General features: G+C 56.9%; 9 protein-coding genes and 3 non-coding genes across 12 annotated transcripts; 2 read left to right on the forward strand and 10 right to left on the reverse strand.

Moving 5' to 3' along the window:
* Window positions 1-492: 492 nt before the first annotated feature.
* Window positions 493-930, reverse strand: CHGG_04999 (uncharacterized protein; the record flags this gene model as incomplete). Its single annotated transcript, XM_001224212.1, has 1 exon — window positions 493-930. The coding sequence occupies one exon, from the start codon at window positions 928-930 to the stop codon at window positions 493-495; it is 438 nt and encodes a 145-aa protein (XP_001224213.1).
* A 989-nt stretch (window positions 931-1,919) lies between these two features.
* Window positions 1,920-3,514, reverse strand: CHGG_05000 (uncharacterized protein; the record flags this gene model as incomplete). The annotated part of the gene is made up of 3 exons (XM_001224213.1): window positions 1,920-2,314; window positions 2,414-3,175; window positions 3,325-3,514. The coding sequence occupies 3 exons, from the start codon at window positions 3,512-3,514 to the stop codon at window positions 1,920-1,922; spliced, it is 1,347 nt and encodes a 448-aa protein (XP_001224214.1).
* Window positions 3,515-4,496: 982 nt separating this feature from the next.
* Window positions 4,497-4,591, reverse strand: CHGG_11314. The gene has a single exon. It is a non-coding gene; the product is annotated as a tRNA-Leu (tRNA).
* A 916-nt stretch (window positions 4,592-5,507) lies between these two features.
* Window positions 5,508-6,323, reverse strand: CHGG_05001 (uncharacterized protein; the record flags this gene model as incomplete). The annotated part of the gene is made up of 1 exon (XM_001224214.1): window positions 5,508-6,323. One exon carries the CDS (start codon window positions 6,321-6,323, stop codon window positions 5,508-5,510), a length of 816 nt encoding a protein of 271 aa, XP_001224215.1.
* Window positions 6,324-7,071: 748 nt separating this feature from the next.
* CHGG_05002 (uncharacterized protein) lies at window positions 7,072-7,852 on the reverse strand (the record flags this gene model as incomplete). Its single annotated transcript, XM_001224215.1, has 3 exons — window positions 7,072-7,356; window positions 7,522-7,665; window positions 7,790-7,852. 3 exons carry the CDS (start codon window positions 7,850-7,852, stop codon window positions 7,072-7,074), a joined length of 492 nt encoding a protein of 163 aa, XP_001224216.1.
* Window positions 7,853-8,197: 345 nt separating this feature from the next.
* Window positions 8,198-8,278, forward strand: CHGG_11309. Its single transcript has one exon. It is a non-coding gene; the product is annotated as a tRNA-Ser (tRNA).
* A 366-nt stretch (window positions 8,279-8,644) lies between these two features.
* On the reverse strand, window positions 8,645-9,415 carry CHGG_05003 (uncharacterized protein; the record flags this gene model as incomplete). The annotated part of the gene is made up of 1 exon (XM_001224216.1): window positions 8,645-9,415. One exon carries the CDS (start codon window positions 9,413-9,415, stop codon window positions 8,645-8,647), a length of 771 nt encoding a protein of 256 aa, XP_001224217.1.
* Window positions 9,416-9,906: 491 nt separating this feature from the next.
* On the reverse strand, window positions 9,907-10,232 carry CHGG_05004 (uncharacterized protein; the record flags this gene model as incomplete). Its single annotated transcript, XM_001224217.1, has 2 exons — window positions 9,907-10,014; window positions 10,119-10,232. 2 exons carry the CDS (start codon window positions 10,230-10,232, stop codon window positions 9,907-9,909), a joined length of 222 nt encoding a protein of 73 aa, XP_001224218.1.
* Window positions 10,233-10,590: 358 nt separating this feature from the next.
* Window positions 10,591-10,664, reverse strand: CHGG_11313. The gene has a single exon. It is a non-coding gene; the product is annotated as a tRNA-Val (tRNA).
* Window positions 10,665-13,081: 2,417 nt separating this feature from the next.
* On the reverse strand, window positions 13,082-14,386 carry CHGG_05005 (uncharacterized protein; the record flags this gene model as incomplete). The annotated part of the gene is made up of 3 exons (XM_001224218.1): window positions 13,082-13,198; window positions 13,373-13,497; window positions 13,906-14,386. The coding sequence occupies 3 exons, from the start codon at window positions 14,384-14,386 to the stop codon at window positions 13,082-13,084; spliced, it is 723 nt and encodes a 240-aa protein (XP_001224219.1).
* A 346-nt stretch (window positions 14,387-14,732) lies between these two features.
* CHGG_05006 (uncharacterized protein) lies at window positions 14,733-15,801 on the forward strand (the record flags this gene model as incomplete). Its single annotated transcript, XM_001224219.1, has 2 exons — window positions 14,733-15,352; window positions 15,426-15,801. 2 exons carry the CDS (start codon window positions 14,733-14,735, stop codon window positions 15,799-15,801), a joined length of 996 nt encoding a protein of 331 aa, XP_001224220.1.
* Window positions 15,802-16,513: 712 nt separating this feature from the next.
* Window positions 16,514-20,348, reverse strand: CHGG_05007 (uncharacterized protein; the record flags this gene model as incomplete). The annotated part of the gene is made up of 2 exons (XM_001224220.1): window positions 16,514-18,739; window positions 18,807-20,348. 2 exons carry the CDS (start codon window positions 20,346-20,348, stop codon window positions 16,514-16,516), a joined length of 3,768 nt encoding a protein of 1,255 aa, XP_001224221.1.
* Window positions 20,349-20,651: the final 303 nt, after the last annotated feature.

A 20,651-nucleotide genomic window follows, 5' to 3' on the forward strand; every position in this document is an offset into this window, starting at 1 on the left:
AGAAAGTCCCCCACTCGAGTACACATCCTTTTTCTTCCCGGCCCCCTTCGCCGGTTGGTTGGGCCCCACTCTAGCTTCACCCCCCGGCGCGCCGGCCGAGAGACGGGCAACCCGTTCCCGCGCACCCAGGCTGTATGCCATTTTCGGCAATTCTTGAGCCGCTCCTCCACACCCCTTAGCCAACGCCCTCCTCCTCTCGCCCAGGTAAACGTTTCCGGAAAACTTAGGGCAACCCCCGTGCTTCAGCGCGAGTTGGTAGGGACCCACGGCCGACTTCCCACGGGGGAAGCATTAAAGTCCCGCACCATCTTTCTTGATCCACCACCCGTCTGCTGCAACATCCTTTCTGCCCAAAATACACCGCGCGTCGGCTGCCACAATGTTGAACAGCTTTCATGCAGACCGTGGCAACACCGCGGGAAAAAGGTCGGCGCGGGACATGCCCTCCCAGGATGTCACCCAAGGGGCGTGATGGTAACAAAACTGCCCGTGCTAGTCAACTCCTGGCCCCGGGAAACCGGACGGGTACATCTCGCCGGTGCTTGGATGGAACAAGGCGCTGATCCGTCCCAAATTGTTCCCGTCGTCGGCGAGCTCCCGGTCGAGCTTGATCAACGCCTCGACGTCGGCATCCCAGCTCACCGGATACGATGCGAGGTCCTCGCTCACGCCGAACTGGGCTGGGTTGACGAAGACCGAGACGACGACGTGGTGGTTCTCGCGCGCGGCGGTGCGGATCAGCGACAGGTGGCCCTCGTGCAGGGCACCCATAGTCGGGACGAGGGCGACGGATCGCCGGTCGAGCAGGAGCGGCTGGCGCCAGCGGCGCAAGGTGGAAACTTTCTCGAAAATGCGGATCGATGACGCTCGGAGCTTGCCGCCGTCCGGGATGGAGGAGGGTGAGGCTGGAGGGGAGCATCGACTAGCCATTGTGCGTGTAGGTTGTGAGGTGAGACGAATTGGTTGAGTTCGTGGTGGGTAATGGTGTCTAGTATTGGAAACGGAGGGGAGCTGGACAGGGAGTGAAGCACGCGAGCAAAGAGAGTTGATGATGGAGGGGCGGGCGGTTTGCCGAAGGAGGAGGGGTAGTGTTAGCTGCATCGGGGCGGCTTAGCCCAGAAGGTGGCTAGGTGTACCAGAAATTCAAAAGAGAGGAAAGTCCGAATGGCATGGCCACGGTTGCTGGCGCGATCATGGAGCGGGTTTTATTCGACGAGATGCATCCTGTGATGGTTTCTGCGGCGGAGTTTTGAGGACGATCCCGAAGGTCGGCTTCTCCATGCTGCAGGATCTCGGCGTTGTCAGCTGCAGCCAAGACATCTGGGCAGGGGTTGAGCGACAGGGGCTGGTACCGAGGGAGCCCGGGGAATCTTCTTTTTGGCCATCAGTTCCGTCAATGAGAAAACCAATCAATTTCTGCCTCAGGAAAAAAGAGACTAAAAGAGAAGCATAAAAAAAAAGAAAGAAAAAATTAAATGAAAGGCTAAGAAAGATCTAAAAGGGTGCCGTGATAAGAAGTCTACCTGAGGTATCTTCGAAGTCGAGGTAATTAAACCCCTTCTTGCAGAAAGAAAAAAAAACCACAACCAAGTGCTTCATACCACCAACTAACCTATCGCACCCATCACCACCTCACGCAAGTCCTTCTCCCCTCCCACCCCCATACGCCGTCCCATTCCCATCCCAGCCCCTATACTGATACCCAGCCGCCCCCCCAACATCCACCGTCCCCTTCCCCTGCACCACCCCCCGATACAAACTGCTGGCCTCCCTCAACAACCCCACCCCATATCCACCGTAAACGGCACCGTACTCTTAAATCCCTCCACCCTTCCCAACAACACCTCCTCCATCCGAAACGCCACCGCCGGCTGATCCAACGCCAGCAAATGCCGCGCCATCGCCGCCCCAAATCCAGGTCAACCCCCTTCTCCGCATGACTGCTCGCCTACAACACCCGCGCCCGCCGCACCCCCCGCGGTTGCAGGCACGAACAACACCCCCTCGGGCCGTTCCCCAAACCCCATCCCCCCACCCCACGTCAAATTCTGAATCGTCAACAGCGTCCCCTCGGGCAGCACCAAGAAATCCCGCGACCCATGGCCCAGGATCACGTTCCCCGTGCGCTCGATCACCCCCGGCAGGCCACGGGCTGGCCTGCCGGGGCCGGCGTTGAGCGAGGATGTCGACGCCGGCCCCGCGAAGACCGGGGTGGCGTGGCCATGTCCTGGCCAGAAGGCCCAGGTGGTGTTGGGGGGCGCGTGGAGCGCGGTTTTGACAGCGGGGAGGTCGAAAGTAGGGCGTCGGGAAGGTGCTGGGGAGGAGGAAAAGTGCCGCCGGCGAAGCCGAGGGGGGTTTAGAGGGGGGGGGGGTTAGTGGGGGTTTGTGTGGAAGGGAGGAGGGAGGGACTAACCGAATAGTGCGGGGCATTTTGAGGTCACGTCGAAGGGGTTGAGGCATGGGTTGAGCTCTTTCGCGGCGAGGAAGGTGGCGAGGTAGAGGGAGCATTCAGGGCGTGCTAGACCGGTGACTGGGTCCTCGCCCGGCATGATGGAAGGTTGCGGGCCCTTTGGCGGGAAGACGAGGAACTCGTCGAGGTACGCCGAGTATCCGCACTTTTCGTCGATTGCCTTGATGCCGGCTTTGAAAGTGTCGTTGAAGGGAAGAGCCTCCTTCCACTTGTCGACGAACCGAGCAACCGGGATGTCCTCGACCAGCGGGAACTTGGAGTACAACCCGTCCCAGACGGCCATCCCTGAGACGTTGAAGTAGGCGGTGTCGTTGCGGTCGAGCATGGCACTCGAGATGAACGGGGCGTACATGCCGCCGTACGACGAGCCCGTAACGTACACTTGGTACCCCTGGAGGGTGAACGTGTCGACAAAGTTCTGCCAGAACCCGAGAAAGTCCCGGGTGACGTCCGCCTCGCTGGTGGACGTGGGGGAACCCTGCGAGAATCCTGTCCCGACCGGCTGATCGATCCAGACGACGTTGGTGAGGCGGTGCCAGCTCCATTTGTTCTGGACCGGCTGGAATGTCCCCGGCTGCCAGGAGACGGGGCCGTTCAGCTGGAGAAGCTCGCCGATCGACGAGCAGCCCGGACCTCCGGTCAGGTAGATCAGGATCTCCTTGTTTTCTTGGGCAGCTGGGTTGTGAAGGGAAGACCAGAAGTACACTGGCGACTGGTATCATTGCCGGTAGGCAGCAGTCCCGCGTAGGACTCGCCCACATCAAAGTCAACCAACGGGATGGCCGAGCCGTTCACGGCAAACCCTGGTCACGTCAGTAAGTTGGCCCCGTCCTGGATTCGATGATGCATCTTACCGCTTGACCGCTCATTGAGGAACGGCGACTGCGTTTGGTTTTGAAACGACGATTGGGTTGGGTTTTGGACCGGCTGATTCTCAACACGGGGTGAATGCCGTGGATGGCGTGGGTTCAACAACGAAGGTTGAAGGAATCCGAAGGAGGGGACGGCCAAAGCCGTAACGAGTGATGCGAGACTCCAATGCATCCTGGAAGTGCGGCAGACCGAAGCTCGAAAAAGAGGGATCGAGCAACAAGAAAACCGTGGGATGCTCTCGGTAGCCTCAGAAGTGCCAGTTGTGCGCTTAACGCTAGACTTCAACGGCCCCAACAAACCGATGTTCTCAAAACATTCTTGTCTGAGACTCAAACGCTGGTAAGCCGTGGTTATTTGTAGGTCGCACCTCGAGTCAGTACCCCGAGTTCGGTGGCGATTGCGCTCGTGCCGCCACGGCAGGCGATTCTAGAGTCAGGACTCGAAACTTTTCGTCCGATGAATCTCCCAGGTCCCTACTAATGTTTCAATATACTCCCCGCATAGGAAAGGCAACCCAGGTCAAGACCTGCAGACTAGCCCCAGTCTTTCGCACCACAGTCCCACAGCCCGAATACGACGGCGGTGTCTCAGGCAAACAAACGCACCACAATGGCAAAGCAAACCGAGCGGCCTGAGAATACGAAATAAACCAGGATGGCAATGCAATGGCACCGCTGTGGGAGCGCCGTGGGATTCCTGCGAGCCGCTGCTCTCGCATCTCGATCGGCGGCCCCCAGAATCCCTCCCTTTATACACGGCAAGCAGGTGCTGCCGTTTGAGTGGCCGCTTTGAAGCTGTGCTTATTTTGACGTGGCGGGCAAATATCAGGGGTTCAGATCCTAAAACTGTAACACGAGAAAGGAAAACCGTCAATCATGTCTTCTTTGACTGACCACTCTCGATCCTCACGAGAAACGGGCCATGCCGCCTCTCAACACTGGGTTCCGAAAATAACAAAACCTCCATGGTCCTCGAAACCGGGCTCTCGTCACGGTCCGAAGAAACGACGCGCAGTTTACACGCCGTGAGCACCATAGAATCCGTGTACTTGATACACTGCCGCATTTCGAACGCAACCCTGACGACGAAAAAGGAACCTCACCACACACACGTCCGGGGAAAAAAGTACCGAGAAAATAGCAGCAAAAGTTTATGACAAGAGTGGGATTCGAACCCACGCCCTTTCGGACTGCCAAGTTTCTTTTGGAAACCTGAAGACAGCGCCTTAGACCGCTCGGCCATCTTGCCCTGGCTATTTGTTGGAGTAGTGGGTTGGTAATCGCGACTAGGTGCGCAATCTCCGGACAATCGCGCATTTGACGTTTGCCCAGGGCGACACCTGTTTTACGGTCGGTTCCATCTGGCTGCGCTCGCGAAAATCGAGATGGAGGAGATATCCGCCCTGTGGTTTATCCGAAGCAAATTGCTAGAATGGTTGACCCCTTCCCTAACATCTTCGTAGCTGGTCACCTTGTTGTCCTCAATTTTTTCAAGGTTCTCTTGGTCTCGTTCTTTCAGTTTTGTCTTCACCGCAAGACTCAATCTGCACCAGAACACGCGGGAACAGTTATGTGGAGGATGAGCAGGTATCAAGCATCCCCGCTGGGATAAATCTGTACCTAGAAGGACCGCTAAACTCCCTAACTCTTACAAGACAGACATATGTGTTAATAATCGATCCCCCGTCCCTCAATGAACCGGTTGCCAAACCACATGAGGGGATTCCTCCGCCCCAAAGTTTCAGGCCTCTGCATCTCTTCCCTTGGCCAACACCTAAACCAGACTCAACCGGACATCCGGCCTCCATCCATACAAACTGACATGTGGTAGTACGCAGCAACATGCTCCCCTTCCTAATGCTCCCAACCGCAACACCCAACCTACCACACCACCCAACCAACGAAAAGCGCTCGGCCCGTCACCCAAAAGCCGACGACAAACCCGGAGTCCCAGCTCCCGCGCTTGGACGGTGGCGAGCGTCCCCCCTCCCGAACAAAAGAGCTCACGTATACTCCGCCCGCGGAGCCGAGTCTCATCCTCCTCCGTTTGGGCTGGACTGTGACCTTTGGACCCGGACTGACTCTGCCGCCCGGCCCGGTAGTTCCTCCCCCCTTCCCCCACTTCCCCATCACTGCCGCCACCACTTTTACTCTCTCCACTCACCCTACAGGCCCGGCAGCACTACGTCAGAAGAAGAAAGCGGAGGAGTAGGCGGCGGCGTGGGGAGGTACTGCCCGCGGCCGCCCGAGAGGGAAGATGGCCGACGCAATCTGGGAGGAATAATGGGGCCGGCGGAGGCCTTGGGAGGCGTCATGCCGCTGTGGGGGGAGGGATTCGTGTCGTCAGCCGTAAAGTGAGAGATGTCCGGCCGCACGGAGCGCATGGTACGGTTGCTACCAAAGGACCAGCGCGAGCTGTGAAGGCTCCCGTGTTGCGTCTTTGTTGACATCCGGGACGATAGCAGGGATATCACCGAGCGTGATGTCTTGGGTTTTGGTTGGTCCGGCTGGTAATCGGAAATCGACGTTTTGGTTGACGAAGAGGTTTTGGCCGATGGCGGTGTTTTGGCCGACGAGGTTTTGGGAGATGAGGTTTTGGGAGAGGAGCTCCTGATAGAGGAGCCTTTCAGGGACAAGCTCTTCAAAGACAAGGCCAAGCCTTTGGGGGATGATCGTGTTGGGTATCGCTGCGATATCCCCGACGGCGGGATTGGCAGGGTGAGGTCAAAAGTTGATTGATGCGGCGTATGATAACGACGGAGGTTATCTTGAAGGCGAAGCGGTGGGTAGTAATACGACGGTTGGTTTGGCCCAATTTGTATAACGGGGATATGCGGGTCGTTTGGTGCGCAGGACGCCTGCTGAAAAGGCTGACCGTATGGAGCAAAGGTTGGGCTGTCCTGGATGATGCATTGGCCTTGCCGGCGAAGAAGGCGACGACGGGCCCTGCGAATCCGTTCGCGCCATTTTCCTCTAGCCATGGTTGAGGAATGAGATCACACGGAGATAGCAGTGTCGGATACCAGCGTCGAGCGGGATGCCAACTGTTTTGCCTAACGAACGTATTATTGGCCAGTGGTTGAACGAGAGATACTCTTATTATGAAGAAAATACAAGACTGACAGTCCAAGCTGACCCGGAAGCCCTTTGGCGCAAACTGGGGTGAAGAATCTGACGATAATAAGACGGGAGACCGAGGGATGTTGTGTAATGGGCTACTCTTACCTCTTAGCTTCGCTTCCGGGCATGTTCGCTACTTCCCAGTCCATGTCTTGAACTGCCCAACGTTAGATTCTACATCAAAGAAGGAACGGAGGTGGCTGCCATGATTATACCCCCGAGGGCTCCCCTACTGGAAAAGAAGGAGGCTGAAATGACGAGAAGGGTTTGGCTCTACCTTGTGTCTTCACTTCAGTGCAGACTTAAGACAAGACAGAGCACACATCCCCAGTCATCGAATATAAATCATAGCGTGTGGAGTTCCATTCCTTCGTAGATACAATCTCTCAGTAAAATCAGTAAGTAAATCAAAATTTTGCGCAAGACCCAAAATCAGAGCGAAGATGTTTCTCGCATGCAGTAGCCGAAGCTCCCCAACACCCTATCCATCGCAAACCCCACAATTTCAGACCCCATCAAATAGCCTCGCATGCATTCCTCACCAACCAATACATCTCGTATCTTAAAGCTCGACGACCATAGCCGGCTCATAAATGGGGACGATCCCCATCACCCCAGATGCCCACCACGGAGAGCAGGAAACCCCAGGGCCAGACAGCGCGCCCCGCACGATCTGCTTTCTGGAGGAACACCTCCACCTGAGCCCTGACCTTGCTCACCATTCACATAAGCCTCCTCAGCCTCGTACTCCTCAGCACTGCCCTCACTGTGCGCCTCAAACCCACCGAGTACCTCGTAGCTGGCCTCCATGCGGGCGCGAGCAGCCGCGGCGCGCTGCTCGCGCTCCCTCTGTCGCTTCTCCCGCTGCCGCCTCTGAGCCGCGGTGGCGGCGGCCTCGGAAGCGGACGCCGGGCGGACCGGGCCCGAGCGAGAGCAGGTAAGGGGGCGAGCAGGTCGGTGGGCGGCGAAGTGCGAAGCCGAGCACGAGGGCCGAACGCGTACAGCAGGTTAGGGGTGGGCGCAGCGCGCGCGGCGAGAAGAATGTAGGCGAGCACGAACGCCGAGGAGGACACCCGCGGCGAGCGACCGGGCGTGGCGTGATGCCGTGGTCGTGAGGATGTCGAAGGCCCGTGCTGCGGAGCCGGCGGAGGGGAGGGTCAGGAGTGCGGGGATTGTGAGGGAGGTGAGTGTGTAGGAGAGACCCTGAAGCACGCAGAGTTAGTATTCCTGGGTAGCATGTTGTAGGAGACGTAGGATACGGCCTGGCCGGTTGCCCGCATCATCCATCCATGCTGCGCGGGGAAAGAGAGTGGAAAGGGCAACTCACTGTCAGGACACCGAGGGACACGGTGCCGACGAACTTGAGCACCGAAACGCCTCTCGCGGCCATGATTGCAATGGTCTAGTGTTTAGCCGATGCAGGCGTTGAGTTGGCGATATAACGCAGATTACCACAATGTTGTTAGTGAAAGTCAAGAGTAACACATGGTTTGGGAATCGATCGATCGTGGGGGAAGCAGCCCGAGAAGGAGGGGCGGGTTCTAGGTCGGGGCGGCCTTGGCACTGTTGGAGCCCAGTTTGGGCGCTAAACTTGGGCCCTCACACCACACTGCGTCATCCATCATCCAGCAGCAGAGCAAGGGTCGGCAAGCACACACCAACCCTAACCCTTCGAGCTCCAGTTTGTTGACTCCTTCAGGGGAAGTTTGTGCGCAACAAAATATCCCTGTCGAACGGCAACGTGCCAGAGTGGTTAATGGGTACGCCTCGAAAGCGTATGGCTTCGGCCGCAGCGGTTCGAATCCGCTCGTTGTCGATTACTTTTGCCGGTCCCGATTTTTGGTTCCTCCTTGTTTGCAGGATGTATCTTCACCGCTACGAGGGATCTCCCGGGGAGAGGCATGCCATCGCTGGTCTAACAACGGAGACTTTAGCAGGAGGATATATGCAGTTATGCCAGCCATAAGGTTGAATCATGCAGGCTACGTACAGCCTACTTTAAGTAACCAGTCCAGGGGAGGGATAGGCAGGATGAAGTCAACCTGGAAACCTCTTAATGGGCCCAAGAACACTATGTACGTCCACAGACCAACACTTCGGAGGAGACACACAGCCCGCTGGGACAACGAAAGAGACAGTTTACTGGCTACCGCTTTACGGTAGACACACCCGCCCCCGTACCCTATTCCACGCTCAACCCCCAAAGCCCATCCCCTAGGAAATGCGCCTCCTCCATGACCGGCCCCTTCCCCTTCTCCTTGATATCCTTAGTCCCCATCACCAAGATCCCCACCGCAGCAGCCTCTTCCTTGCCCTCAGCCATGATCACAACCGGCTCCCCCTTCTCCAGCTCTCTACTCCAATGCCCGTCCTCATCAGGCCCCTCATTCGGCACCTTCACAGCCTCCTCCCCCTCCTCATCATCACCCTCCTCTCCATCCTCCCCCTCCTTCACAGCCTTCTCCTCCCCCTTCCCCTCCCCACCCGCCGCCGCCGCCGCAGCAAGCGCATCCCGATCCACCGGAATGGGCAGCCTACCTCCGGGGCTGGTCAACCCCGGCGCCATGAGGGTCGCGCCGGAGAGCACGAAGCGGATGGCGCCGCGGTCGATGCGCACAGTGGGGAAGCAGTGGGGGAAGCGGTGGACGAGGCGCAGGTGGGGCAGCAGCACGCGGTTGTTGTCCTGCTGGTAGACGAGCGGGTGGCCGTCGATGACGAAGAGCGCCACGCGGTCCGGCAGCTTGATCTGCTCCAGCGAGTGCTTCTTGGGCAGCACCTCGTCGATGTGCGGCGTCAGGAGGGGGTATGTGGTCAGGATCGACTGGCGGATGGAGCGCTGGATGGAGGATTTGAGCTTTTGTTTGGGGGAGCCGTGGAGGCTGGGTTTCGGAGCGGAGAGGTTAGTTGGGGGGTTTTGGAGGGGTGGGTGTTTTGGTGTTCGCGTGGGCGGCATGAAGGGGGCTTCTTGGAAGCGGGGAGGGGAAGCTTACTCTTTTTTAAACATGGTCGGTAGAGGGAGGGCAACGCGCCACTCCTGCGATGTACTTGGGCTACTTTAGGTTGTGATTTGGAGTATGCTTGCGGTAGGATGAGCTTTCAGCACTCGTCGCGATGCAGTGCTTGCTTGCCCCGCGATCTTTGGCTCAATGCAGCAATGGAGGGGAAGAAGCGTGGTGGGGTGACCGCCAAGCACATTTGGCGGGGTTCTTTTACAGCCGCGAGCCAGTGTGTCGTCACCGCGAGGCGGACAGACACCATCATGGCTCGACTACCTACTGTGTCAAGGCTGAAATTCACGTGCATTGGTATTGACAAAACAAGGCGGGACATTGAAATAAAGCAGTGATCTCAATAGCGAGGAAGACTATGGTATCGTCCAAGTTCAACCGGGCAGAACTCCTCTAGACCTCCCGAACCCCGCTCTAGCGGACCCCGTCTGGGTATTCAGCCATGATACACATTCTCAACAGTCCCGTCGTCCTTGACCTGGACGTTGAGTCTCTCGGGCTGATAATCCCTAGTCACCATCATGCCTGGTTCGATAACTCGTGTCTGTTGGGGCAGTTCGGTTTTGCAAAAAGTCTATGATGATACAGCTTGTCAGCGGGAGCGCTTGACGAAAAACAACTAAGAAAAGAAACCCAGTGGGCACCTACGGTCTCGGAAGATGGCCCCTCGGTTAGCGTCTTGCCTGCCAGCTTCGTCATCCACTCCTTCGCCTTGTCGGCGCTCACGTTGTCGGCCGTGACTCCAGGAACGACGAGAGGCATGTTGTTCGTGTTTTGTTTGGGTCGAGTAATTGTGTCGTTGAAACTACGCTGTGCTGTGCTTGTAAAGGCCCTGCAGATTCTTTGCATAGTGCTGAAAAGAACGTTTTCGGGCTTCGGGTCGCGGGGTTGGAATTAAATACAGAGTAGCTGGTGTTCTCTGGGCTGGTGCTAATGACGTAGCAGGTCGGCTCAGCCACATGCCGATGCCGTCTTTCTTACCAAGTTCCAATATTGCCAATCGGATCTCGCCGACTCGTACTTGAGGCTGCCCAACCCCCAAGGCCGCAAAAGCGGGATCACTCCCTCGTGGGCAAAAATTGAACTTAGAGCAAAGCTAAGGTGCAAAAGTAAAGTCATATGATTTCATCCAGGCTCGAACTGGAGACCTTCAGTGTGTTAGACTGACGTGATAACCAACTACACCATGAAACCATTGATCAATTGATGATTTGAAGACCGAAGTAGAACTTTATTAGCTTGCCTTGGCTGGACCCACTACCATGATCCTCCCCTCAACTTGTCTGATGCCCAAGTAGGTATGTAGTCAATAGTCAATATTATTCTATATTCTATTATTCTGAAGTGTGGTTACTGCCCAGATAAGAATGGTAACTAACTAGAGAATTAATTTGGTGAAACTGGGTGAATAGTTGGGGTAAGTTTGTGTGCACCTTGATGTTCAATGTGAACAATTACCGGGAGGCGAGCAGAGAAGTGATTTGCGATTTTTATTGTCAAAATGTGCTAGTTAGTGTTGGGCTTTTTATAAACAATCTGTCGTATTGCTGTGGTTGTATATTACCAATCCATTTCATTCCCCCATGCTTGTCATCACATGGTGTGATGACATGAATAAATTTTATAAAAATGACTGATGACGAGTCTCTTCTTTCATCCCTGTTCACCAACTGACTCCTCTACAAATGTAGGGGCATTCAAAAAACAATCGTTCTTGGCCCTTCTAAGTGGGTAGTTAGCTAGCTATCCCTTATTTGACTGAACCATATTTCATGAGATTTATTGTATTGAGCAAGGAGTTCAATATTCATCCCCCCCTGTTCAAAGCACCTCTCACTTAGTATCGTCTGATGCGGCATGGCCTTTTGAGTTTTGTCAGATATCAGTCGGCACTAAGCGCCCCGGAACGTTTCTGGGTTCTGATGATAACCCCCGCGAACTGATGTGCCTAGCCCCCGACTGAGGAAGCCCCAGAGCGGATGGGAGCAGCATCAGCGGCTGGGTGCCTGGCTTTCCCGCCTGGTTCCAGAACCCCCGACAAGTGATAAAAGAAAAGGAGAGAGAATCCATAATTGTACGGCATGGTGCATGGAGAAATGCCGCTCATTCGTTCGACTGACCCCTCCATGCAAACGACGCATCAAGTGCCCAGGGACATTGGCAGTTATGGAAGTGAAGAGATGGGATAGAGAAGGACCGCGAATCCACTCGGTGTTAATCAAATTCATGGAAAATATGTTGACCGTTTCCCACAGTACAATTTCGAGCATATTGCTCCCACAAACCCGAGCTGACTTGCGGGCACGGTCTGCTTGCCTTCCACTTCCACTCCAGGTTCCCGTCACTCTTCGTTTTGTGCAACCACTACACTCATGGCCACAAACCCCGTGGTGTTCAGTCTCATACGAATTACCGTTTGGCAACGATTGTGGTCTTGTTCATACAATGGGTGGAAAACATCATGACCCTGTCATCAAGCACCACTGGTTAGTCACTCGCCCGCTGTGCAACAAGGTAACATCACCTAATATGGCATCGTGATCAGCCCACAGTGCAGATCCATCTGGAGCATTCGTTGCTTCCAGCGTGGGCACTATGTGTACTGCAAAATCCACGCCGCCTATTATCCCCGACTTGCTTCTTGGTACGAAACTAAACTTGCCCCCATCTTCCCAGGCCATTCACCCCCGGTTTGTGCCCTAGCTAACCCCTTACCTTCTCTACCTAGTCTGAAGTGCGAGAACGCTGCTCGCCGCGAAGAAAGAAGCGCTCAATGAGCGCGAGACAAAGCGGAAACTCGAAATAGAGGGAGAAAGTCAGGGGGGAATCAGAACACCCAGAGCGGACGCGAAGCTCGAGGCAAGTAAGGCGTCGGAAAAACGACCAGAGATGTCCAGTCCGTCCGCCAAGCTCGCCATCAGGATGGGGGAACCAAACAAACGGTTCCCGATGAGAGTGTCAACTACTGCAAGGACACTGAGCCCCACACCGTGGGGGCGTTTACTGGGTGTCTGTGGTACCTCGCGGCAGAGGCAGGTGCTGCGAAGTGCCGATACAAGATGGAAACGGGGGACGACGGCGGAAGAAGACGATGCAAAGCGATACGGAAAACGGACTGGGAGACGGTGGCTGCAGGTAATGACGGGGGATGAAGCGGAGGGCGGCGGCGGTAGTGATCATGTTTCGCGGGGTGCTGACTTGGCCTCCCAGAAAAGACACCGGCGTTTTTGGTGGTTTCAGACCCTGCAAAGTTCCTAGAGTCTGTTTACCTACTTGTTTATTGTGGTATCTAATGTAGGATTGTTTCGGGGTTGTGGTTGAGTGGAGGGGATGCCTTGTAAGGACACGGCTTGTCGTTGCTGGCGAGAATTGGCCTTTGCGTCAGAAAGACATAATTTGTATGCAGTCAATGTAAAGCCACTCTTCTCTTGAGATCTTGTTTATCATGCTCGAGGGACAGTTGACCACAGAGGGCACAAGTGGGTTGAGTTTCGAGCGTGTGAGTTTCAGGCGCTCCACGGTTGCTGTCATGGTTGCTGTTGTGGAACATAGGGGTTGGTTGACCACTGCACTGCAGGGTACCGACATCCCCGGGCTTCGGTCTTCGGTTTTCAGGAGCCGTGCTGCAGATGGTCAGGCCAAGTCTCGGACTGCTTGTTTGCTGGCGGCATGCAGGTTCGCGGCCTGAAGATGTCTGTCCCCTGCAAGTCTTCGGCGGAGCTTGTTTGCTATTCCTGGAGAGCGAGAGCTAGCAGCCACATAACTTCTCAACGCTGCGGGGTGATGCTGCAGCACGTACTGCACGTGGCTCAGAACCAGAGGGAATATTGATGGGTATCCTCCCAAACGAGAACCAACCACTTGCAAGCTGGAGGAGTCAAGTCGCCAGCGACCCAACACACGTTCTTTGGGCCGTCGCTGCCGTGGATTGCGAGGGTCGCACAGTGTGTCGGGCGGGCCAAACAGTGACAAAGACAACGTCTCAAGGAGCGGTGAACCATCAGGTTCGGTATGGGTAACCTTTGGCCTGGCTAAGAAGAGTTGATCAAGTTGCCGAGATAGTCTTCTATTATATTGAGAATATCCGCCCTCTTTTGGGTTCTGCCATTTTATCTCTTTCGCACCATCGAGATTGTGGCTCGCCTAGTCCATTTTCGAGAGGCTTGGTGAGACTCGCATTTGCTGCCTTGAGACCCGAAAACCATGGGGATTCCACATTCATGCTAGGCTCGATTTGGCTTTGCGATTTCGTATGTTAGGTAGTGAGTCAAGTACCAAATTTATCGGTACTGTGTAAGATTTCCGACATCAGCTCCCACATATTTGAGGTGCCATTCATCGGTATTGAATTCTTTGAGCGTTCCCTAAGACGTCATTCAACGAATTTGCCTGTTCATCAGCACAAGAGGAGGGTGTTGTGATGTCGGGTTCTTACTCTGGCGAAGGATGGAACACCGTTGCGACCCGACAAAATCGACCGAGCTAACGGGGTAGTTGCCGGCGCCGCAGCCCGGCACTGGTTTTGTCGAATTCTGCATCGCAGTGAAGACCCCACTGGGAGGGCAGGATCCGCCACAGCCCGTCACATCAACACGCTTCGATTGGCTGCCACGGCTGACAGTGGAGATAATCAGCCCCAGGTTGCCAAGAGATTCGTCTGTTTCTAGCGGGCCCCTGTTTGGACCCTTGGAGTCTGACTTTCTCAGTTGTGAGGTTCCATCGAGAAGCGCAGCCTCACACCAATTGTGCCCAGCCCACTTCCCGTTTGTGCTTGTTCGTGTGGCCCCCGCTCCTACGGGCCAGGGGCTGGGCTGAGTGCTGGGCAATGCCCGGGGAAAAAAAAGGAGGCCTTGGTAATTAAAGTTGGGCTGCTCACCCAGTTCTTCTCTGTTTGCATTCCTGTGAAGACGACACATATCGACGCGGTTCGCGTTGGATCTTGCTGATCCCTTTGCACTGTGATTTTGCGGGACTTGAGTTTCCTTGGATGCCGGTTCTGCCCTTGAAGAAAAATCCACAGAGCGCCGCGAACCGCATACGAGCCTTACCGACGGCGAGACGACCCGAAAACTGCAACTCAAGAAGCACAGCATCCCGGAGACACAGGAGTACAAGGGACGGCTAGCTAGCTAGCCATCGACAGCCAGTTGACTAAACAAATCGGCAAATTGGGCAAGTCGCCTTGCAGATAGTTTACGCCCGGAACAGAACAGACCAGTCGCGCTTGAATCCGAGGCGACGATCAGAGAACACGACTCCAAAATGCGCAACACTATCCTTGCCTCGCTCTTCCTGGCCTCGGCCACCCTCACATCCGCCAGCCGTCTCAAGTGCCTCCAACACCCGCAGCCAGGAACTCTCCATCGCCGCGTCATGCGGCCTCCGAGGGTTCGCTCAACTACTGCTTCTCGCACCTGCCGGCCGCCCACACACCAGAAGACCTTACCTTCAACCTCGAGCAGTGCTTCGTCAACGCAGGGATGCACGTCGGCCGAGTCCCAGATTGAAGCCCTCCGGGTGCTCGGAGCCAATGGCGACAACCCCAACTCCGACCTCCGCCGCGGCCGGCGCCAGTTCTCCTCGGAGAACAGCAACGGCGACGCCTCCCCCTTCGCAGCCGGTGCTAAGGAACCCCTCGGCGCGCGCGACCCGATCGCCGCCGGCGTCACCGCGGCCATGTACCTCCCGCGGCACACGGGCCTAGCCGCCATCGTCGGCCGGCAAGACCAAGCCACGGCGGTGACCAACGAACGCCCCAGCTCCCCATCCCCCTGCTTCACCGACAGCTCCACCGAAATCACCACCCTGCCCCACCCAAACCACGGGCGCCGAGTCCGGCAAGAAGCTCTCCTGCTTCCCCACGCCTCATTGACCACGCCCAAGTGCCGCGACGGGCTGATCTGCCAGTCGGGACGCGCAGGGGCAACCCCGTCGTGCATGTACCAAGAACTCAAGCCCTCCGGCGTCGACGGCATCATCATCGCGGCGGTCTTTCGCGGGCGCCATCGTCGTCGCCATCGGCTCCATCTGCTTCCTGTGCTGCCGCGAGCGCAGCGAGCACCGCCGCACCGAGCGCGCCGCCGAGGCCGCCCGCATCGCCAAGGAGGCCAAGACCCAGGCCACCGTCGCCGCCAAGCGCGCCGGCACGTCCGTCACCGGCGGCGTGTCCGGCCCGGCCGTCGAGGGCCAGCCGCTGATGTATCAGGGTGGTGGTGGTGGTCCCGGCCCGTCGTCCCCTGGCCCGCAGCAGCAGCATTTCCCGCAGCAGGGTGGGTATACCGCGGGGAACCCGTTTACTGATGCTGGCAATGATGGGCACCCCATGCGCTGAGCGGGGAGGGGTGATGGTGAGGTGTGAGTGTGGAGTTGGATGTCGGGGTGGAGGGCATAGAGGTTGGCTCGGAAGGTCGGGCGATTTCCAATCTCAAAGCTGGGCGCGGGGTGGCTTCTCTTCTCGTTGAGGGGCGGGGGTTGGAGAGGAGGAGCAGCGGGGAAGTAAACTTATAAACCGCCCTAGGAAAATTTGTGTGTTGATAAACTTGCTTGGTAATCCATAGTTTGTTGGGGCATGCGGCGTTGTGTATAGGGCAATAATCTCGCCCTATTAGTTGGGTTTGGGGCATTGCATATCTCTCCAGTCCCCCTCCATGTGACAGACAGTTCGGCTCGTGAATGTCGGGTACAGTCACAATTAAGGTCAGTCAGTCACCGATGCGGACTGGGTTGGCTTTGATCATACCAAGGCAGCAATGCTGCGCTCAATGAACCGCTCTTCGCTGGATCAAACGCTACTACTGTACAACACACTTCACCTTCGCTGAAAATCCCTAGTAGCTACTTCGCGAAGGATATACTATAGCTATGGCACCCGCCTCCTTCCCAGGATGCCTGACCTATCTTCCATAGACCCCGTCTTGCTCCCCCGGCCGCCTGGGAATACTGTCTGTGGTGGCTGCTTGGCTCTCGTTGGGTATAGACCCCCAAATTTCTTTTAAAAGTTTCGCGAACTCCTCCTGCTGGGAGGGTGGTAGAGTCGGCCACTTCTAGCGACCCCCGCCGATCGGACTCCCGGGGTTGTAACCGACCGCTAGTTGGACTGGCTGCGGCGCCGTCCGCTGGTCCCCCGACACGAATCTGATCGACCTGCCACCTTGGCCATCGTTGACTACGTCAAAGCTGCCGCCACCGTTGACCTCGTTGCCCTCGGTCTCGCAGATATCGAGAAGGTCCTTCTCGTCGATAGGATACCCGTGGTTGAAATTCTCGACCTGCACCTTGATCATCTCCAATGGGATGAAGGAATCGCGGCCCTCGGCGCTGCCGGCATTCGCAAGGTCTTCGCACGCGCGGCGAAGCATTTTCCGCACAGCCACCGACCGCGGCTCGATAGGCCGGTCGACGGCGCCCGGTGTCCCAAATGTCGATGCCGACGGCATTGCGTGGCCCCAGGGCATGCCCATCGGGGTATGGGCGCTAAGTGGGCTAAAACTTGGAGGTGGATGAGGGCCGAAGAGGTTGGGCTGTACTACACCTGGAGGAGCCCACGGGTTATGTGAGAACATAGGATCCATCCCGAATGGTGGCATCGGGAATCCTGGGGCCGGGCGGGGGCCTGGTGCCGAACCACCCCGGGAGAGACGGCCTGGGAAGTCCTGTGGCCCATCGTCTAGGTCATCCAGAAGTGCACGACTTCCTAGATGCGCCTCCGGCTCTGGTTTCGGTGGCCCACTAGACGGCGACCAGTTCGAAGGCCGTTGGCCTTGGACGACGCTGGCTGGCCTCCCAATCGGCGTGGGCCGGCTAATTGGTTGCGATGGGTCGAAGCTTCCCGAACCTTGGCGTGAATGAGGAGACTGGTTGTCTCTTTGTAAACCCGGGGACATCGCTTGGGCCATGCTCGGCGCCGGAGACTCCATAGGCCCGCCGAGGAAACCTGGAGGCGGATGCAGAGGAAACCCTCGATTCACGCCCGGCCCGTTCAGTCCAGGCGGCATCGGCATCATTCCTGACGCCGGCCTGAACCCAGGCATAGGAGGGAACAAGGGTTCGCGATGGAGGGGATTAGCAAAACCAAGCGGCATCTGGGACAGGCCTGGAGGAGGATAAGACATAGCACTGCCCATTGGAGGGATGCCAAACGGGCTGTGCTGCGGAGGGAGCAATTTGGCTGGGAAGCTCATAGGAGACGCCGAGTGTGACGGCGGCTGGGCACTGCCTTGCGAACCGATACCCATAACGCCGGACTTGCTCGGAGGCGCCATCAACCCGGGGCTAGCATGTACTGGTGTGATCGGGTGAGGGGATGGGTTTTGGCTAGCCATAGAGCCGGAGTTGGAGGCAGCACCCGAGGAAGCTGTTGAGCCATCTTGTTGCGATGTCTGGCGCGCCCGCATAGGCGTCGGCGCCTTGGGAAGGGCTGGCGTGGCCACGGGAACTTTCGGCGAGGCGTAAGAGGTTGACTGCTGCGGCAGCACTGGTACCGGGGCTACCGGCGGCGCTGGAGGTTGCTGGGTAGCGGACCGTTTTGGAAGCGTAATGGGTACCGGAATCGCGGGTGCGAGGGCTGCGGCCTTATGCGCGGCCCTCTCCTCCTTTTTCCGCCTTTCCTTTGTGTCTTTCCCCTCCTTAGCCTCCTTAGCTTCTTTAGCCTCCTTCGCTTCCCGCTCCGCCTTTGCCTTTGCCTCCTTTTCCCGCCGCTCCCGCTCCTGTTGCTCTCTCCTCTCCCGATCTTTGCGTTCTTTTTGCTCGCGGGCTTCTTTCTCCCTTAAGCGTGCCTCCTCACGGGTCTTCTTTTCCCGTTCTCTGGCTTCTCGAGCCTTGCGCTCGGCTTCTTCACGGTCTTGGATTTTGCGTAGGCGCTCCGCCTCCTTCCGTTGTCGCTCCTCCTCCTCTGCCTTTCGTTGGGCCTCCTTCTTCTTCCGCTTCTCTTCGGCCTTGGCCCGTTGCTCCTCCGCCTTGCGGGCTTCTTCAGCTCGGCGTGCCGCTTCCTCGGCGGCCTTCTCGGCCTCTCTCCGAGCCTTCTCTTCGGCCTGGGCCTCCTTTTTCTTGGCGGCCCTGTCTTTGCGTCGCTGCGCGTCCTTGGCTTTCTTGGCTTTTCGCTGCGCGTCTTGTTGATTTTCGGCCTCGATTTCCTCCAAGAGCTTCGCCTGACGTTCCTTGGCGACCTTTTCGCGGTAGGCTGTAAGCACTCTTTGCTCGAACATCCTCGCGGCAAAGATCTGAAACATCCTCCTGCCTTCCTCCATACGTTGTTCCTCCGTCATGGTGTCCTGTTTCTGGTGCGTCAGTGATGCGATTTCCCCTTTGGGAAAATAAAAGAAAACAAGAGCCGCGTACCTCTTCGTCCGGGCTGTTATATTCCTCCTCGTCATCTTCCTCGTATTCTTCCTCCTCGTCCTCAAATTCTTCCTCGTCGGGTGGCGGCGGATGACTGTGCACATAACGCTCGCCATTTGGGTGGTCGTAAGCCCGCTCAAACTGCCCCCTGGCATCCTCTTCACGAGCCATGCGGCGCTCCGCGAGTTGTTCCATCATTTCGATGAACTTCTTGCCGTCATTCTTGAGCAGGTCGTCGGCCACCGTCAAGATGCCGCCTAGAGAAGATGAGCCATAAGCGTTATTGCCAGTCCCCGAGAAGGGATAATTCTGTAAGAATGATGGAAGAATGGGGAGTCTGTCCCTACCCTGCACAGTCAGGCTATTCCCGAAATTGAAGAAATCGGCGGCGTAGTCGGATCGGTGCAGTTCTTCCGAGGGCTCTTGCTCTTCTTCGCTGTACATGTCGTCTTCCAGCTCATCCTCACTATAGACATCCTCGCCCTCTTCATCCCCTTCACCGTCGTCCTCGGCCTCAGCCTCAACCTCCTCCTCCTCTTCGTCCCCTTCCAACTCGTCCACAATGCGCCCACGGGACGGTTGATGGTTGGAGAATCGTGAGTGGAGGCCGCGGGGTCGCATCCCGCCCATTGAGCCAAAGGATCTGCGGGGACGCAACATCGGTGGACCTTCGCCTTGGTTAGGGTGGTTCGCATATTGTTCCAGCTCCTCATAGTAGGCGTCGTAAAGACCTTCCAGTTCCTCTTCGATGGCGGTCCGCTTCCGTCCACACACAGTGCAACTGCAAGTATGCTTCTGCTGTTCCTTCATCTTTTTCAGAACGGCGTCCTTTTCGACTTTGACCAAAGACTTGCGCTCCGCCTCACTCAGCCCTAACCAGAACTCTTTGATGCGCTCACGCTCCTCTTGCGAATTCGTGTTCCATATCTTCTCCCTCGACATGCCGGGACGGTTCTGCTGTGGAGGAGGCGGAGGAAGAATTGGTTCAGGTGAGTGATCGCGATCGTCTTGTGCGTACGGGTTGTTGTTTGGAAACCCCCCAGCCGGTCCTGTGGCATTCTTCTTCTTCTTCTTTTTACTCTTTTTTGACTTCCCAGGCGCACCTCCATGCGCGCCTCCATTCAGGTACAACGACTGATTTCCTGAGTCATGACCCGTGCCCGGCTCGTCTTCATCGTCCTCTGGGTCGGCATCGGCAGATTGTTGGTCATTGGTGGGGGAGGGGCTCGGGAGACCATTGATGGCCGGGCTGTTTTGGGCTCGTTCGGCAGCTGCCTTGGCCGCAGCCTTTGCACGCCGCTTCTGTTTCTTGCGATTCACGGTTTGAGGGGGTTCGGTCTCAGGGCCGGGTGGTAATGCGGGCTTGGCAGCTAGTGAGGATGCGGTAGGAGAAGGCTGGGCGGAATCGATGGGTGTGTTCATTTTTGGCACTGTGATGAACTTGGACCCGTCCTTGTTTGTATATTTTGCTGTATTCTTCGAGGTGGGGGAGGGGGGTACGGGGCCGGATGGCGGTGGTGGCGGGTTGCGGTTCCCTTTCATCTTTGTTCGTGCGCTGCAACTCGTAGGAGAGAGAGCGTGAAGTGGGCATGAATCGGGGCCGCAGAAAGGCGCTGCAGCAGAGGGAACCGTGTAAGGACTAGACGAGAGTATGGTAAGCCGGCCGTCACGGTTTAGGTCGCCAGTTTGTGTCAAGGTTTCGAAGCCAACCACCGCGGTGCGGGGGAGGGCAAACGAGTGAACGGAAATTGGAGAGCAGGCGCCGCAAATATTGGGTAAATTCCAGGTGCCAGGCAAAATCCCGAAGTAGAATCGCAAGGCTGGAAGGAACGCGGTTTTGAAATG

This window comes from Chaetomium globosum, genomic scaffold (assembly GCF_000143365.1).
Source record: "Chaetomium globosum CBS 148.51 scaffold_4 genomic scaffold, whole genome shotgun sequence".
NCBI classification, from domain to species: Eukaryota; Fungi; Ascomycota; class Sordariomycetes; order Sordariales; family Chaetomiaceae; genus Chaetomium; species Chaetomium globosum.